Source organism: Oncorhynchus kisutch, linkage group LG19 (assembly GCF_002021735.2).
Source record: "Oncorhynchus kisutch isolate 150728-3 linkage group LG19, Okis_V2, whole genome shotgun sequence".
In the NCBI taxonomy this organism is placed as follows: domain Eukaryota; kingdom Metazoa; phylum Chordata; class Actinopteri; order Salmoniformes; family Salmonidae; genus Oncorhynchus; species Oncorhynchus kisutch.
This window is the reverse complement of record NC_034192.2, coordinates 31,920,947-31,940,151: the sequence shown is the minus strand read 5'-3', so window position 1 is coordinate 31,940,151 and position 19,205 is coordinate 31,920,947. Positions and strand designations below refer to the sequence as shown.

The window sequence follows — 19,205 nt, the reverse complement described above, 5'->3', positions numbered from 1 at the left end:
CAACTGAGATGTACAAACTATGTCATAAGTGGACGACAAGCAGATAAGAGCCAATCTGTAATTTCGATGAAGACATTAATGAGCGAACTAGGACAGACATAGTCAATATAACTATTTGTTATGCTCTTTGGAAATGTACAGCGACAGAATTCAGAACATGGGCCGTTCGTACAGTGTTCTACCTGTACACCAATTCAGAACCGTAGGATAAATAACAGGGGCATGTAAGCAGACAATGAAAGCTAATACAATATTCGATGATGACATATCTCTAAAACAGGCGATAGGCTACATGTGCCCCACCAACAGCGAACAGCTTACTACACAACATACACTTAGTATTACTTTCTTAGCTACAGTACATATATCTCCCTGGCATATTACATTATTTATACAGCAGCATTCAAAACATTTTTGGACTCACCTTGTTGTGCTGTGCTCACTTGAACAGGAAGGTGGCGTGGCGGTCCTTCGTGGGCAAATTTTGTTATCAAACTTTATCATCAAGTCTGGCATTCTCTGGATTTATGGTGCTTTCAAGACAACTGGGTACTCTGAAAAAACTAGTTTGAATCATGACGTCAGTGATCTTCAGGTCGGAGCTCTAGAAAGAGGCCCCAGTTCCCGACTTGGAATTTAGAGATTGGATGACCGTTCAAAAAGTATTTTCCCAATCGGAGATCATTTTTCTTCGAGTTCCCAGTTGTCTTTAACTAACTGATGTCGGATATTTCCCAGTTCCGAGTGTCCACTTGTTTTGAACGCGGCAGAAGTCATGCTGGAATGACAGCATGGCCAATTTTGAATGTTTATTCTTTTAAGCTTGGAAAAGAGACACATTTAAACCCATACTTGGACCACACACCCACTCCACTGAATAGCAGGCTAGTGGCTGCTTTGCAATGCTTGCAGTTAGCCACTGACTCATTCCAAACCACTCATTGTTGAATTTGCGATTTCCAACTTGTTGTGTAATGTTTATGGCCAATGGTCAAAGAGCACCGATTTGTTTATCTATTTCTCTTCATAATTTCTCTTCATATGACAACGATTGAAAAGGATTTTCCAGTAGATTGCCTACTTGATGCTTGATGATGACTCCTTGTCTAGCTTGCTAGCTAAGATTTTGAAAGTATGATGTTGACATTATCAGTCCTTTCAAAGCTATGGTGGATATAATGTGATTTGACGTCATTTTATCTGTGGCCAATGACCTTGAGCCTTCTTGTATTTAACTTCTAATGTAACTCTATGGCAGCATTCAAGAGGCTTACATTTTCCAACTCTCCCGGTTGATTTTCAGGTGACCAAGTGTCCCCATGAGTGACAGAACACTGAGCCAATCACGGCGCAACTAGAGAACATTACTAACCCCTACGCTCCGTATTTTCCGCTGGCTACCCCACCACCACAGAAAGCACTGAGCTAGGCTGAAAGACCTGCATTTTGGAGGTGCCTTACTCGCGAAAGCAAAAAAGAGAATATGGTTGTATGTGGCTTTGTGAACTCAATTATTTATTTTTGTACATTGTTTGCAAACTGATATGTGACACATATTAATGCCAAAATAACATGCAAAACAGGCAACCAAGAAAAAACAGATGGGGCTCACTGAATGATGGGTTGCCACTGTTCTGGAGAACCCAATGGAGTTGTTTTGAATAACTGTAGAGATCACAGATATCAATGACAATGCTTCCAGTTTTAACATGTATGAGAAACCTTTTGAAATCAGCTGTGATTGAATCTAAATTCGTGTGTAAGAAAGCAGGGTATCCAAACAGGTTTAAATGGTCTTCAAAGCTACTCGCTGAAACCCACAGACAATTTTGTCTTGAAACTCGAAAACCAGGTCGACGGGTGTGAACAAATGTTTTTTACAGAAACGTTTAGATCGAGAGGAACAGGTATCTTTAGTCTTAACTTCTATAGATAGAGGAGAGCCTCGGCTGTTAGGTACTGTGCAGATACACGTCATTGTGTTAGACGCTAACGACAATGCTCTGGTTTTTAGCAACTGGATTTTAAGGTAACTATTACAGAGAATTGCCCCAAAGGAACCTATTTGACAACAGCAAATACATCGATTGCAGACAAAGGCTCAAATGGTGAAGTGTCTTATTCCATATCGAATAATATAGATAGTGTATCAGACATGTTTCATATACATGCAAATGGAGAGGTGATATTAGTCGGCAAGGTTAACTTTGAAAAAGCCAAACATTACCAAATAGATATCGAAGCAATAGACAATGGTGGTCTATCAGATTCCAGTAAGGTAATTGTTGATGTTATCGATATCAATGACAATGCTCCAGTAATCAGTGTACTTTCGAAGTCTAGTTCAACACCAGAGGACTCATTTCAAAATATGGTTGTAGCTATGTTCAGCGTCCACGATCCTGACTCTGATAGTTACGGTCAGGTACACTGTGGTATAAATGAAAATATCCCAGTTACTATTAAATATACATCAAATGTTTGTTTTTTTACAGCCTATTAAGACACAGTGACTTGGACACTAAGCCTCGCTCTCCAGCAGCATCACTCTCACCTTACAGATATCAGATGTGAATGACAACGCGCCTGTCTTTGAGAGGAGCTCATATGAGGCCTACATTATAGAAAACAACACACCGGGCCTCTCTATATTCACAGTGAAAGCCATAGACGCTGACTGGAACCAGAATGCCCGTGTTTCTTACATACTGGAGGACTCCTCAGTTAACAGAGTGCCCGTCTCCTCATATGTGTCCGTTATTGCTGATAGTGGAGTCATACATGCGTGAACTTTTTTGACAATGAGCAGACCAAATATTTCCAGTTCCGTGTAAAAGCGCAGGATGGAGGCTCCCCTCCTCTCAGTAGCAATGTGACTGTGAAAATAATGATCCAGGACCAGATCGACAACGCGCCTCAGGTTCTGTATCCAGTCCAGACTAGCAGCTCTCTTATGGCTGAAATGGTGCCTCGTTCCCCAGATGTGGGCTATCTTGTGACTAAGGTGGTGGCTGTTGATGTGGACTCTGGGCAGAATTCCTGGCTCTCATATGAACTGCAGAAAACGAGAGACAGGGCGCTGTTTGAAGTGGGCTTACAGAATGGGGAAATAAGAACTATATGCCAAGTCAATGATAAAGATGCTGTGAAACAAAGGCTCACTGTTGTAGTGGAGGACAACGGGCAGCCCTCTCGTTCAGCTACAGTCAATGTTAACGTGGTGGTGGCGGACAGCTTTCCTGAAGTGCTCTCGGAGTTCACTGACTTTTACGCGTGGCAAGGAGTACAATGACAACCTGCCTTTTTACTTAGTCTTGGCTTTGGCTAAAGTCTAATTTATGTTCATCACGTGTTTAGTGGTTATTATATCAGTGAAAATATACAGATGGAGACAGTCTCGCATCCTCTATCATTCCAATCTCCCGGTTATTCCGTATTATCCACCGCGTTACGCAGACACTTTGGGGACAGGAACTCTACAGCACGTGTACAATTACGAGGTGTGCAGGACGACTGACTCCAGAAAGAGTGACTGTCAGTTCGCCAGACCCTGTAGTCAGAACGTACTGATAACGGACAGTTCTACAGGGACGCTGCAGCGGATGCGGAACGAACATAACATCCTGGATGAACCAGACTCCCCAATAGAGGTCTGTTATATTTGAGTCTTTATCTTTTCCATAAAACTATATGTTGCATGTGTCTGTCTAAATGCATCGGCGATTTTATCTGTTTAAAATCTAGTATGTGTCGTACCTGGCGACTTTTCAGAGATCCTCTTCCTTCTACTTATGGGGCCATTTCAGCACCATGGTCATGGACGGCGGCTCTTGGCAAATAGGTAGCCAGTACTTTCCTAAGGTAGAATATTTTCATGCAACGTGTATTTCATTAGAACTTGTTTGTAAACATCTCACTGGCATTATTTTGTCATTGGCTTATGTGTTGATATAATAGTAGTACGGTATTTTATCGTTTGTAAACTCAAACCTTCCCAAGTATGTTGCACTGTTTTTATTTTATGTAGTGGAGTGCATTGAACTCAGAGGGACGCTGTTGGTCAGTGTGTTGCTGTTTTAGAGCAGATTTGCATCAGTACCTCCCCCATCATCTCGGTATATTAGAGAGAGAAAGATAGGCTCGCAGATCCGCACGCAGAGCGCTGTAGTCCGGGCTATAGAGAACATTGTGACACTGAGCTGCGATTCTATTGTTACACGGTGGTGGAGTTTGGGCACGTTTTATTTTGCTGTTTTTCACTGGAATCTAATGGAACATTACATACTTCTTTGCGGATTATAGCGTTTGTATTGTTTCATGGTGAAGGGAAAATGTCGCATAGAACAATGACACGGCAAGTACTGTTGTTTATCTCGGTCCTCTCTCTCAGTTCAGTGCACGGGCAGGCCAGTTACTCCATTCCAGAGGAAATGGCGAAAGGCTCTTTGGTCGGTAACATCGCGCAGGATTTGGGTTTAGATATCAAAAGACTGAAATCAGGTAAAGCTCGTATTTATACTGGAGACAGCGCAGAATACATCGAGTTGAATAAAGAAAGGGGAGTTCTCCTTATCAGAGAGAGAATAGACCGTGAAGCGCTCTGCGGACAGACGACGCCTTGTGCACTGCATTTCCAGCTTATTCTGGTGGACCCGATGGAATTTTACAGCATTATTGTTGAGGTAACAGATGTAAACGATAATGCTCCGGTTTTCAAAAAGAGAGAAATGAAATTCAGAATCAGTGAGTCGTCCGTTACTGGAGCGAAATTCGTATTAGAGAGGGCGATGGATCTTGATGTTGATTATAATGGCCTCCAAAGCTATTCATTGAATCCCACCGATAATTTCATATTGACATTACAAACCCAACCTAATGGCGGAAAGACAGTAGAAATGGTTTTACAGAAACCTTTAGACCGAGAGAAAGAGGAGCATTTGTCTTTGATATTAACCGCAATAGATGGAGGTGAGCCTCAGATGTCTGGAACAGTGCAGATTCATATTACTGTACTAGACGCCAATGATAATGCACCTGTTTTTACACAGGGAATCTACAAGGCTACCCTAAGAGAGAACTCACCAAAGGGCACAGTTTTAATTTCTGTCAGTGCGTCTGATTCTGATCAAGGTTCTTACGGTAAAGTAACCTATTCGATTTCCAATTCCCTCGACGATGTGTCTGAATTGTTTGAAATGAATGGGGACAATGGTGAAGTTAGACTAATAGGAAATATTGATTATGAAAAGGCACGACAATATCAGATACATGTACAGGCCAGTGATGACGGAGGGCTCACCGAATCGTGTAAAATCATGGTCGACGTCCTTGATACAAATGACAATATACCAGCGATTAATGTGATGTCGAAGTCTAGTGCCATATCGGAAGACATGAAACTTGGTACGGTTGTGACTATGATGAACATTCAAGACCCAGACTTCGGTGAAAACGGCAAAGTTCAGTGCTCAATAAACGAGAACATTCCCTTTGCGATGAAATCAACATCGAATAATTTCTTTACTGTAGTAACTGACAGTGAATTGGACCGAGAGAGAGCCTCTGAGTATAACATCAGTGTAACGTGCTCTGATGAGGGCGTGCCCTCGCTCTCCAGCAGCGTCACTCTCACCTTACAGATATCAGATGTGAATGACAACGAGCCTGTCTTTGAGAGGAGCTCATATGAGGCCTACATTATAGAAAACAACACACCGGGCCTCTCTATATTCACAGTGAAAGCCAGAGACGTTGACTGGAACCAGAATGCCCGTGTTTCTTACATACTGGAGGACTCCTCGATTAACGGAGTTCCCGTCTCCTCATATGTGTCCGTTAGTGCTGATAGTGGAGTCATCCATGCAGTGCGCTCTTTTGACTACGAGCACATCAAGGATTTCAAGTTCCGCGTAAAAGCGCAGGATGGAGGCTCCCCTCCTCTCAGTAGCAATGTGACTGTGAAACTAATGATCCAGGACCAGAATGACAACGCTCCTCAGGTTCTGTACCCAGTCCAGACTAGCAGCTCTCTGGTGGCTGAAATGGTGCCTCGTTCAGCGGATGTGGGCTATCTTGTTACTAAAGTGGTGGCTGTTGATGTGGACTCTGGACAGAATGCCTGGCTCTCTTATAAACTGTACAAAGTGACGGACAGAGCGCTGTTTGATGTGGGCTTACAGAATGGGGAAATAAGAACTATACGCCAAGTCAATGATAAAGATGCTGTGAAACAAAGGCTCACTGTTGTAGTGGAGGACAACGGGCAGCCCTCTCGTTCAGCTACAGTCAATGTTAACGTGGCGGTGGCGGACAGCTTCCCTGAAGTGCTCTCGGAGTTCACTGACTTTACGCACGACAAGGAATACAATGACAACCTGACTTTTTACTTAGTCTTGGCTTTGGCTGTAGTCTCATTTCTGTTCATCACGTGTTTAGTGGTTATCATATCAGTGAAAATATACAGATGGAGACAGTCTCGTGTCCTCTATCATTCCAATCTCCCGGTTATTCCGTATTATCCACCGCGTTATGCAGACACTTTGGGGACAGGAACTCTACAGCACGTGTATAATTACGAGGTGTGCAGGACGACTGACTCCAGAAAGAGTGACTGTCAGTTCGCCAGACCCTGTAGTCAGAACGTACTGATAATGGACCCCAGTTCTACAGGGACGATGCAGCGGATGCAGAACGAACAGAACATCCTGGATGAACCAGACTCCCCAATAGAGGTCTGTTATATTTAAATAATTTTTATTTTCCCCTAAACTGTATGTTCCAAATATGTCTATATGTAAGCTATTTCACCAGGTGATTTCACCTGTTTGAAATCAAGTCTGTATACCTGGCAAGTTTCCATGGTCATAAATGCTCTATATTCCACTAATATGTGGTCATTTCAGCACCACGGCCATGGACAGCGGTGGTTTGCAAATAATCTGTATTTCAATCAGTGAGCCTGCAGTTTTCTAAAGTAGCAGTTTCACTCAACGTGTATTATCTTTAGTCCTTGTTTGTTCACATCTCATTGACATATTGGTTTTCATTTATCATTAATACATTGGCCTGTTTGTGTTGTTAGCATAGTTATACTGTGTTTTATAGTTTGGAGACTCAAACTTTCCCAAGTGTGTTGGGAAGTTTTTTTTTCTTCAGTATATCAGTAGTTCAGTGGTTTGAACTCAGAGGGACGCTGTTGGTTAGTGTGTTGCAGCTTCATAGCAAATATGTCGCAGTCCTTCCCCCATCATCTCGATATATTAGACAGAGACAGAGCGGCACACAGAGCGCACAGTCCGGTTTACAGAGAACACTAATACTAAGATACAGAGCTGCCATTCTCTTGTTCCAAAATGGTTTATTGTTGAGTCGTTTACCTTTGATGTTTTGAACTAGAAACGAATGCAATATTACTGACTTCTTTACGGATTTTATAACCTGCTTGTTGTTTCATGGTGAAGTGAAAATATCGGATAGAACAATGACACGGCAAGTACTGTTGTTTATCTCGATCCTCTCTCTCAGTTCAGTGCACGGGCAGGTCAGTTACTCCATTCCAGAGGAAATGGCGAAAGGCTCTTTAATCGGTAACATAGCGCAGGATTTGGGTTTAGATATCAAAAGACTGAAATCAGGTAAAGCTCGTATTTATACAGGAGACAGCGCAGAATACATCGAGTTGAATAAAGAAAGGGGAGTTCTCCTTATCAGAGAGAAAATAGACCGTGAAGCGCTCTGCGGACAGACTACACCTTGTGCACTAGATTTCCAGATCATTCTGGAGAACCCGATGGAATTTTATAGCATCACAATTGAGGTAACCGATGTAAACGATAATGCACCTGTTTTCATAAAGAGTGAAATGAAATTCAGAATTAGTGAGTCGGCCGTTACTGGTGCAAAATTTGCGCTAGAGAGGGCGATGGATCTGGATGTTGATATTAATGGCCTCCAAAGCTATTCACTAAAACCGACCGATAATTTCATCCTGAAACTACAAAACCAACCTGATGGCGGAAAGACAGTGGAAATGGTTTTACAGAAACCTTTAGATCGAGAGAAACAAGAGCATTTGTCTTTGATATTAACCGCAATAGATGGAGGTGAGCCTCAGATGTCTGGAACAGTGCAGATTCATATTACTGTACTAGACGCCAATGATAATGCACCTGTTTTTACACAGGGTATCTACAAGGCTACCCTAAGAGAGAACTCACCAAAGGGCACAGTTTTAATTTCTGTCAGTGCGTCTGATTCTGATCAAGGTTCCAATAGTAAAATACGTTATTCGATTTCGAATTCACAGGATGGTAATCACGAATTGTTTGAAATAAATGAGGATGACGGTGGGGTGAGATTAGTAGGAAATATTGATTATGAAAAGGCACGACAATATCAAATACATGTACAGGCCAGTGATGATGGAGGCCTCACCGATTCTTGTAAAATCTTGGTCGACGTCGTTGATGAAAATGATAACAAACCAGCTATTAATGTGATGTCGAAGTCTAGTGTTATATCAGAGGACATTAAAGCTGGTACTGTTGTGACAATGATAAACATTCAAGATCCAGACTCAGGTGAAAATGGCAATGTCCAGTGCGCGATAAACGAAAACATTCCCTTTATAATGAAATCGACATCTGTTAATTTCTTTACTGTAGTAACAGACGGTGAATTGGACCGAGAGAGAGCCTCTGAGTATAACATCAGTGTGACGTGCTCTGATGAGGGCGTTCCCTCGCTCTCCAGCAGCGTCACTCTCACCTTACAGATATCAGATGTGAATGACAACGCGCCTGTCTTTGAGAGGAGCTCATATGAGGCCTACATTATAGAAAACAACACACCGGGCCTCTCTATATTCACAGTGAAAGCCAGAGACGATGACTGGAACCAAAATGCCCGTGTTTCTTACATACTGGAGGACTCCTCGGTTAACGGAGTGGCTATCTCCTCATATGTGTCCGTTAGTGCTGATAGTGGAGTCATCCAAGCATTGCGCTCTTTTGACTACGAGCAGATCAAGGATTTCCGGTTCCGTGTAAAAGCGCAGGATGGAGGCTCCCCTCCTCTCAGTAGCAATGTGACTGTGAAAATAATGATCCAGGACCAGAACGACAACGCACCTCAGGTTCTGTACCCAGTCCAGACTAGCAGCTCTCTGGTGGCTGAAATGGTGCCTCGTTCAGCAGATGTGGGCTATCTTGTCACTAAAGTGGTGGCTGTTGATATGGACTCTGGACAGAATGCCTGGCTCTCGTATAAACTGCAGAAAGCGACAGACAGGGCGCTGTTTGAAGTGGGTTTACAGAATGGAGAAATAAGAACTATACGACAAGTCAATGATAAAGACACTGTGAAACAAAGGCTCACTGTTGTAGTGGAGGACAACGGGCAGCCCTCTCGTTCAGCTACAGTCAATGTTAACGTGGCAGTAGCGGACAGCTTCCCTGAAGTGCTCTCGGAGTTCACTGATTTTACGCACGACAAGGAGTACAATGACAACCTGACTTTTTACTTAGTCTTGGCTTTGGCTGTAGTCTCTTTTTTCTTTATTGTGTCCATCATAGCCATCCTGTCAGTGAAATGCTACAGATGGAGACGTGAGCGCATGTTTTACAAATCCAACGGGAATCTTCCAGTTATTCCGTATTACCCGCCCCTTTACGCAGACGTAGGTGGCACTGGGACACTGAGACACGTATATAATTACGAGGTATGTGGAACAGCTGACTCCGGAAAGAGTGATTTGAAATACGTCAGACCTTGCAGTCAGAGCATCATTAGTCTGGACGGAACTCAGACTCTCCCCCACGCGCAGAGGGACACACTGATCAATGATAATGGGGATAACCAGGTGAGCATGAACAATCGGCTCTCATAACCTCAGAATATTAATGATGTCACTGTTTTTCGTTTCATAATCTTACACTTCAATGATTTCAGAAGCAAATAGTTTTATGGTTCGTTGCACTGATTATTTTCCAAATATTGTGTATTTGGCTTCACACTTGAACGTCTGAATTGTGATTCCTATGGATTGCTTTACGCCAATTATCTTAATGGCCGCTTTCCGTTATGATCATGCCTGTATTGCGAATTCGGTGATCGTGTATAATGGCCTAATTGTAACCAGCAAATATTTCACGATCATCAGTTACTGTGTTGTGTATAAAAGCTCGAATCCAATGGTGTGAAGTACTCAAGTAAAACTACTTTAAAGTATTACTTAAGTAGTTTGGGGGTATCTGTACTTTACGATAAATATTTTGGACTACTTTTACTTCACTACATTCCTAAGGAAAATAATGTTATTTTTACTCCATACATTTTCCCTGACACCAAAAAGTACTCCTTACATTTGAATGCTTAACAGGACAGGAAAATGGTCCAATTCACACGCTTATCAAGAAAACAACCCTGGTCATCCCTACTGCCTCTGATCTGACTCACATGCTTCGTTTGTAAAGGATTTCTGAGAGTTGAAGCCTGACCCTGGCTATCCATGGAAAAAATAATAACGAGAGAATGTTGCCCTTTGCTTAATATAAGGAATTTAAAATGATGTATACTTTTACTTTTGATACCTAAGTAAATGTAAAACATAATACTTTTAGACCTTTGCGCAAGTGGTATTTTTACTGGTTGACTCACTTTTACTTGAGTCATTTTCTATTCAGATATCTTTACTTTCACTCAAGTATGACAATTGAGTACGTTTTCCACCACTGCTTAAATATAAGGTAAATGATCACTGTTATCATGCCTTTTTAATAGTGCATATGTATTGGGGTGTGTATATGCTTATATTACGCATGGTTGGAGAGCATATGTGTTTTGCATATTCTGTGTGTTCTTTACACTCCTAAACTCAGAGGGCCGCTGTTGGTCAGTGTGTTGCAGTTTTAGAGCAGATTTGCAGCAGTACTTCCCCCATCATCTCGATATATTTGAGAGCGAGAAAGAGCCGCACGCAGAGCGCGCAGTGCGGGTTACAGAGAACGTTAATCACGGATACCCCGAGCTGCGATTCTTTTGTTCCAAAGTGGTGGACTTGGGGCACATCTTCCTTGGATTGTTTTATACCACGAAAGCTAATGGAATTTTACAGAATTACTTACGGATTATAACGTGTGCAATCTTTGAGAAAATGTCGGACAAAACAATGACACGGCAAGTACTGTTGTTTATCTCGATCCTCTCTCTCAGTTCAGTGCACGGGCAAGTCAGTTACTCCATTCCAGAGGAAATGGCGAAAGGCTCTTTAATCGGTAACATGGCGCAGGATTTGGGTTTAGATATAAAACGACTGAAATCAGGTAAAGCTCGTATTTATACAGGTAACAGCGCAGAATACATCGAGTTGAATAAAGAAAGGGGAGTTCTCCTTATCAAAGAGAGAATAGACCGTGAAGCGCTCTGTGGACAGACTACGCCTTGCGCACTGCATTCACAAATCATTCTGGAGAACCCCATGGAGTTGTTTCAAATAACTATAGAGATCACCGACATCAATGACAATGCTCCGAGCTTTAAAAAGATTGAGAAACGTTTTGAGATCAGTGAATCAGCTGTGATTGGATCTAAATTTGTGTTAGAGAAAGCCGGGGATGCAGACATAGGTTTAAATGGTCTCCAAAGCTACTCGCTGAAACCCACAGACAATTTCGCCTTGAAACTCGAAAATCAGGTCGACGGGAGTAAAAAAGTAGAAATGGTTTTACAGAAACCTTTAGATCGAGAGAAACAGGAGCAGGTATCTTTAGTCTTAACTGCTATAGATGGAGGAGAGCCTCGGCTGTCTGGTACTGTGCAGATACACGTCATTGTGTTAGACGCTAACGACAATGCTCCGGTTTTTACGCAGCCGGTTTATAAGGCAACTATAACAGAGAATTCCCCCAAAGGCACCTATTTGACGAAAGTTAGTGCATCTGATGCAGACACAGGCTCAAATGGTGAAGTGTCTTATTCCATATCGAATAATATGGATAGTGTATCAGACATGTTTCATATACATGCAAATGGAGAGGTGATATTAGTCGGCAAGGTTGACTTTGAAAAAGCCAAACATTACCAAATAGATATCGAAGCAATAGACAATGGTGGTCTATCAGATTCCAGTAAGGTAATAGTTGATGTTATCGATATCAATGACAATGCTCCAGTAACCAGTGTACTTTCGAAATCTAGTTCAATACCAGAGGACTCAATTCAAAATACGGTTGTAGCTATGTTCAGCGTCTACGATCCTGACTCTGATAGTAACGGTCAGGTACACTGTGGTATAAATGAAAATATCCCATTTACTATTAAATCTACATCAAATGGTTTTTACAGCCTAGTAACTGACAGTGAATTGGACCGAGAGAGAGCCTCTGAGTATAACATCAGTGTGACGTGCTCTGATGAGGGCGTGCCCTCGCTGTCCAGCAGCGTCACTCTCACCTTACAGATATCAGATGTGAATGACAACGCGCCTGTCTTTGAGAGAAGCTCATATGAGGCCTACATTATAGAAAACAACACACCGGGCCTCTCTATATTCACAGTGAACGCAAGAGACGCTGACTGGAACCAGAACGCCCGTGTTTCTTACATACTGGAGGACTCCTCGGTTAACGGAGTGCCCGTCTCCTCACATGTGTCCATTAGTGCTGATAGTGGAGTCATCCATGCAGTGCGCTCTTTTGACTATGAGCATATCAAATATTTCCAGTTCCGCGTAAAAGCGCAGGATGGAGGCTCCCCTCCTCTCAGTAGCAATGTGACTGTGAAAATAATGATCCAGGACCAGAATGACAACGCGCCTCAGGTTCTGTACCCAGTCCAGACTAGCAGCTCTCTTATGGCTGAAATGGTGCCTCGCGCAGCAGATGTGGGCTATCTTGTCACTAAAGTGGTGGCTGTTGATGTGGACTCTGGACAGAATGCCTGGCTCTCGTATAAACTGCAGAAATCGACAGACAGGGCGCTGTTTGAAGTGGGCTTACAGAATGGGGAAATAAGAACTATACGCCAAGTCAATGATAAAGATGCTGTGAAACAAAGGCTCACTGTTGTAGTGGAGGACAACGGGCAGCCCTCTCGTTCAGCTACAGTCAATGTTAACGTGGCGGTGGCGGACAGCTTCCCCGAAGTGCTCTCGGAGTTCACTGACTTTACGCACGACAAGGAGTACAATGACAACCTGACTTTTTACTTAGTCTTGGCTCTGGCTGTAGTCTCATTTTTCTTTATTGTGTCCATCATAGCTATCCTGTCAGTGAAATGCTACAGATGGAGACGTGAGCGCATGTTTTACAAATCCAACGGGAATCTCCCAGTTATTCCGTATTACCCGCCCCTTTACGCAGACGTTGGAGGAACAGGCACCCTGAGACACGTGTATAATTACGAGGTGTGTGGAACAGCTGACTCCAGAAAAAGTGATATGAAATACGTCAGACCTTACAGTCAGAGCATCATTAGTCTGGACGGAACACAGACACTCCCCCACGCGCAGAGGGACACACTGATCAATGATAATGGGGATAACCAGGTGAGAACATCATCAGCATATATTTTCTTTTCCATGTGCGCTACGGTTTGAGTCATCAATGGCGTTTGATTTCAATCAAAGGTTTAAGCCTCCCTGTGCCGATATCAACAACAACAAACATATATCACACAAATCTTCTGATGAAGGCAAGGGTTTTTGACGTTTGCACGGGTTTGGGCATTTCACATTTGATCATTTTCATTTCTGCCTTTTATATATATAATCTCAAACATCGTTTACAATTTATTTCATCCTGATATTCATTTGTGCAGATATCTATGCAATATATATTCAGCGCTCTAAGGGTCGCTGTTGGTTAATGTGAGGATATAAGGCTCAGGCATAGGTAGACCCTCCCTCTCCTATTTCAATCAAAAACACTGCAGCGGACTCCCCTTCTATATTATAAGAACTAGCTTCTTAAAAGAGCGCACACAGTCGTTGGGGACGTGTGGGTGACACAATATTCTTTATTGTGAAAACGTGTTTTTTTATCGTATTGTTTTCAGCCGGAGGGGTATGATGATGGACGTTCTTTGTTGTCATGGCGCAGGGAGAACCAGCTCGCGTACATGGAAATGGCAGACATGGCTCGTGCTTTTTATCTGTCTCTGTGGCGTAGGGGTAGCGCGCGCCCAGGTCCGTTATTCCATCCCAGAAGAGATGGCGAAGGGCTCGCTCGTGGGGAATATCATGCAGGATCTGGGTTTGGATGTTAAAAGGTTGAAATCTGGTCGAGCTCGGATCTTCACTGAGGACGGCAGTGAGTACATCGGTCTGAATGCGGATAAAGGGACGCTGGTGGTGAAAGAACGGATAGATAGAGAGCAGCTGTGCGCCAAAGTGTCTCCCTGCTCTCTGCATTTCCAGATCATCGTTGAAAATCCGATGGAGCTTCATCGAATTGATGTGGAAATATTAGATATCAACGACAATGCTCCTGCTTTCGAGAGGAAGGAAATCAGATTCGAGATAAGTGAATCTGCTCCTCCCGGTGCTCGGTTCTCGTTAGATAGTGCTAAAGACCCCGATGTAGCCATAAATACTCTCCAAACATACCAACTGAATCCCACCGATCATTTTAAATTGAATACCCTATCTCGTCCTGATGGAACAAAATATGTCGAAATGGTTCTTCAGATCGCACTTGATAGAGAAAAGCAGGAAGAGCATAAATTAATCTTAACTGCTTATGATGGCGGGAACCCCCAGAAATCTGGCTCAGTCAAAATCAACGTAATTGTCTTAGATGCAAACGACAATTCTCCAGTATTCAGTAAGTCTGTATACAGGGTAACCTTACCAGAGAATGCATCAAAAGGCACCATTGTCTTGAGAGTCAGTGCAACTGATGCAGATCAAGGAGCAAATGGTGAGGTGACGTATTCGTTTTCTCGAAGTACTGGTAGCAGCGCATCAAGCTTGTTTAATATTGACACCGTTTCAGGCGATATTACAGTTAATGGTATGCTTGACTATGAAAAAGTAAAACATTATGAGCTAGATGTGGAGGCTACAGACAAATGGGGTTTAACAGACACTAGTAAAGTGCTTATTGAAATGGCTGACGTCAACGACAATGCACCAGTGATTAGCATAATTTCCTTCTCCAACCCTATTCCCGAGGACTCTGTCCCGGAGACGGTCATAGCCATGCTCAATATCAAAGACTTAGACTCAGGTAAAAACGGTCAGGTGAAGTGTTCTATTAGTCCTGGTTTACCGTTCGGCATAAAGTCATCCTCTACTAATTTCTACAGTTTAGTTTCTGATCAGGCATTGGACCGTGAAACTGTGTCCGAATATAACATAACAATAACAGCCGCTGATGAAGGGTCTCCACCTTTTTCCACTAATAAGACAGTAACACTGAAAATATCAGATGTGAATGACAACGCCCCCCTGTTTCCACGACAGTCGTACACAGCTTACGTTGTTGAGAATAACTCACCTGAAATGTCAATATTTTCTGTCAAGGCCAGCGACAAAGACTCTGGCAACAACGCGCATATTTCATATCTGCTCGATGATTATCAAGTAAATGGATTGTCGGTGTCTGCGTGCGTTTCAGTGAATGCAGAGAGTGGGGTGATTCTTGCTGTGCGTTCTTTCGATTATGAGCAAATGAAAGAGTTCATAATTCGCGTAAAAGCGCAGGATGGAGGCTCCCCTCCTCTCAGTAGCAATGTGACTGTGAAAATAATGATTCAGGACCAGAATGACAACGCGCCTCAGGTTCTGTACCCAGTCCAGACTAGCAGCTCTCTGATGGCTGAAATGGTGCCTCGTTCAGCAGATGTGGGCTATCTTGTTACTAAAGTGGTGGCTGTTGATGTGGACTCTGGACAGAATGCCTGGCTCTCGTATAAACTACAGAAAGCGACAGACAGGGCGCTGTTTGAAGTGGGCTTACAGAATGGAGAAATAAGAACTATACGCCAAGTCAATGATAAAGATGCCGTGAAACAAAGGCTCACTGTTGTTGTGGAGGACAATGGGCAGCCCTCTCGTTCAGCTACAGTCAATGTTAACGTGGCGGTGGCGGACAGCTTCCCCGAAGTGCTCTCGGAGTTCACTGACTTTACGCACGACAAGGAGTACAATGACAACCTGACTTTTTACTTAGTCTTGGCTCTGGCTGTAGTTTCATTTTTCTTTATTGTGTCCATCATAGCTATCCTGTCGGTGAAATGCTGCAGATGGAGACGAGAGCGCATGTTTTACAAATCCAACGGGAATCTCCCAGTTATTCCGTATTACCCGCCCCTTTACGCAGACGTTGGAGGCACAGGTACTTTGAAGCACGTGTTCAATTACGAGGTGTGTGGAACCACCGACCCCAGAAAGAGTGATATGAAATATGTCAGACCTTACAGTCAGAGCATCATTAGTCTGGACGGAACACAGACTCTCCCCCACGCGCAGAGGGACAAACTGATCAGTGACATTTCAGAAAGTCAGGTGAGCATTGTTACTTACCAGTGGAAAAAAAACGAATATCCTTGTAACATGCTTACAAGAACAAGTGTTTAGCTAGGCTGTACATGTACCTACTAATTTTACACAGATTTTTGTGTGTCAACTTTGATAACAGAATGGTGCCTGTACCAGGTATTAGGTCATCACATTCCTCTAAACTCACCCTGGAATAATACCTCATGTAATGTAGTGGTGGAAAAAAATGTCAATTGTCATACTTAAGTAAAAGTAAAGATACCTAAATAGAAAATGACTCAAGTAAAAGTGAAAGTCACCCAGTAAAATACTACTTGAGTAAAAGTCTGGTTTTATACATAAGTATCAAAAGTAAAAGTATAGATCATTTAAATTCCTTATATTAAGCAAACCAGACAGCGCCATTTTCTTGTTTTTGATTTATTTACGGATAGCCAGGGGCACACTCCGACACTCAGACATAATTGACAAATCAAGCATGTATGTTTAGGGAGTCCGACCAGATCAAAGGCAGTAAGAATGACCAGGGATGTTCTTTTGATAAGTGTGTGGATTTTTACAATTTGTCTGTCCTGCTAAGCATTCAAAAGGTAACGAGTTATTTTGGGTGTCAGGGAAAATGTGTGGAGTAAAACTTACATAATTTTCTTCAGGAATATAGTGAAGTAAAAGTAAAAGTTGTCACAAATATCAATAGTAAAGTAAAGTACAAATATCCCCAAAAGCTACTTAAGTAATACTTTAAAGTATTTTTACTTAAGTACTTTACACCACTGAATATAGGCTACCGTAGTGTTGCCAAAGACTGTCTTGTGAACCAAAGCAGCAAACCTATTTTTACCGGTATAGAGACATAATCTTATGGAATACGGCAGGTAGCCTAGTGTTTAGAGAGTTGGACTAGTAACCGGAAGGTTGCAAGATCTAATCCCTGAGCTGACATGGTAAAAATGTGTCATTCTGCCCCAGTTAAACTACTGTTCCTAGGTCATCATTGAAAATAAGAATTTGTTCTTAACTGACTTGCCAAGTTAAATAAAGGTTAAATAAAGACATAGAGGGACATAGAGGGCAGTGCTGGTGAAGGGGCCACACACAGTAGACCCATAAAGAACTATACTGGACTGTGGCAGGACTGGGTTGGGGCTGTGGAGAAGCATCACTGCAGAGTTTTTTTTTTTGCTCTCTCACACACATTGCACTATTTTTCACCGACCTAGTTTCCTCTCTCTCACACGCTGCTGTTATATTCCTGTCTTTGAACTGTGCAGAGGACGAGAGAGGGATGAAGGGCGGGAGAGGAGAACATATTGAGGAGCGGTAAGGGAGGGAGAGAGGAAAGGGATTTAGAGGTGGAAAACGTGATGATAGAAGGATTTATGATGGAGAGAGGCAGTAGCAGGGAGCCAGAGAGAGGGAGAATGCGGGGGAGGGGAGGAGGAGACGTGTTGTAGTTTACCTCATCCGCCGTTCATGCGCAGCAGCACCCGCGTTAGTGATGCACGGCAGCCATTTTGCACCACAAGCTGCAGTGTTTGCAGAGGAAGAGGTTATGAGAGCATAAGGTGGGAAGGAGTTGGCTAAATGACTATACATAATTGAAAGGGTTGAGCTTATACATAATGAGGCAGATAGAAAATGATATATGGGGGAAAGATGGAAGACGTGAGGGAAAGAAAGCTATATGAGAGCTCAGCAAAGGCAAGAGGATGAGAAAGAATGAGGTGAGGCGCTGAAAGGAAAGAGTGAAGAAGAGAGGAGGAGGGAGATGGAGAGACAGGATGATAAGAAGACATTGCTCTATTCCTGAATATGGTGCAGGTCACATGTTTGCATCACTGAGGAGAGCTTTTTATTCATTTTCTTCTACCCCTCCTTCCCCCTTCTCACTGCAGACAGCATCATAAAGGGCTTATAATAGCCCCGTGCCTTATTGCTGTTATAAACTGGTTACCAACGTAATGAGAGCAGTAAAAATACATGTTTTGTCATACCAGTGGTATACGGTCTGATTTCCACAACTGTCAGCCAATCAGCATTCAGGGCTTGAGCCACCCAGTTTATACGGTATAGGCTCAGCAAGTGTGTGTGTTCACTGTTTATGTGTAGAAGAGTAGCACATGGCTCTCATAAACATCTGGCACGACACAGAAATGCCTGAGGTTTTATTGAGGAAACCTCTGTCCCTCTGGAAACAGTCTATCATCATTATCACCCCACATCTGTGTCCACTTTATCCATTTTAACCACATTTTACCGCTAAACCCTGGTTCTCAGGCTCATTAGCGAGGAAGGCTTTACTATGGACCGTAAATCCGGGAACTCACTGTGTCTCTGTGTGGGTCAGACCCCACCGACCCATACACCCCTACGTCCAGTCTGGTTCAGTTCAGTCCAGTGTATACATGTGGGAGACCTTAGGGTATGATTTCTTGCTTCTGGTTCTGATCCCCACTTGGATGAACTCTGAAATGTAGAAGAGTGGTTTTCCCTCTGATGAAGGATTTAGCAAACCGCTACCTTGACAACCATTTTGGATCCCACCCAGAGCCAAGGGCCTGTAGTTTCCTGACCTTGTGATCATCCACACTGCTATGGGAAGAAGCTGCTTCCCCACAGCCCCAAGCTGTTGCTCATACTGTACTTCCTTCTCACCGGCCCAGCCGTCTGGTGTGCAGCTGTTTCTGCAGCAGTGCGTTGCTGTGTC

General features: G+C 43.1%; 2 protein-coding genes across 38 annotated transcripts in view; both read left to right on the top strand.

The window, feature by feature from the left end:
* LOC109864681 (protocadherin gamma-C5) overlaps positions 1 to 19,205 on the top strand; it is a 186,029-nt gene that overhangs the window by 104,090 nt on the left and 62,734 nt on the right. Inside the window, exon 1 of one of the 37 annotated variants that reach the window (XM_031798533.1) lies at positions 4,048 to 6,731. The exons of 32 other annotated variants lie outside the window; for them this stretch is intronic. In XM_031798533.1, the coding sequence (XP_031654393.1) occupies positions 4,332 to 6,731 (2,400 nt within the window). In that variant the 5' untranslated portion in view covers positions 4,048 to 4,331. Of the gene's footprint in view, positions 1 to 4,047; positions 6,732 to 10,982; positions 13,544 to 13,951; positions 16,505 to 19,205 lie in introns of those variants that run through there. 4 more of the 37 variants (XM_031798541.1, XM_031798548.1, XM_031798547.1 and 1 more) reach the window with 4 other exon arrangements.
* On the top strand, positions 7,173 to 10,511 carry LOC116355094 (protocadherin beta-16-like). Its single transcript, XM_031798563.1, has one exon. The coding sequence runs from the start codon at positions 7,481 to 7,483 to the stop codon at positions 9,884 to 9,886; it is 2,406 nt and encodes an 801-aa protein (XP_031654423.1). The 5' UTR covers positions 7,173 to 7,480; the 3' UTR covers positions 9,887 to 10,511.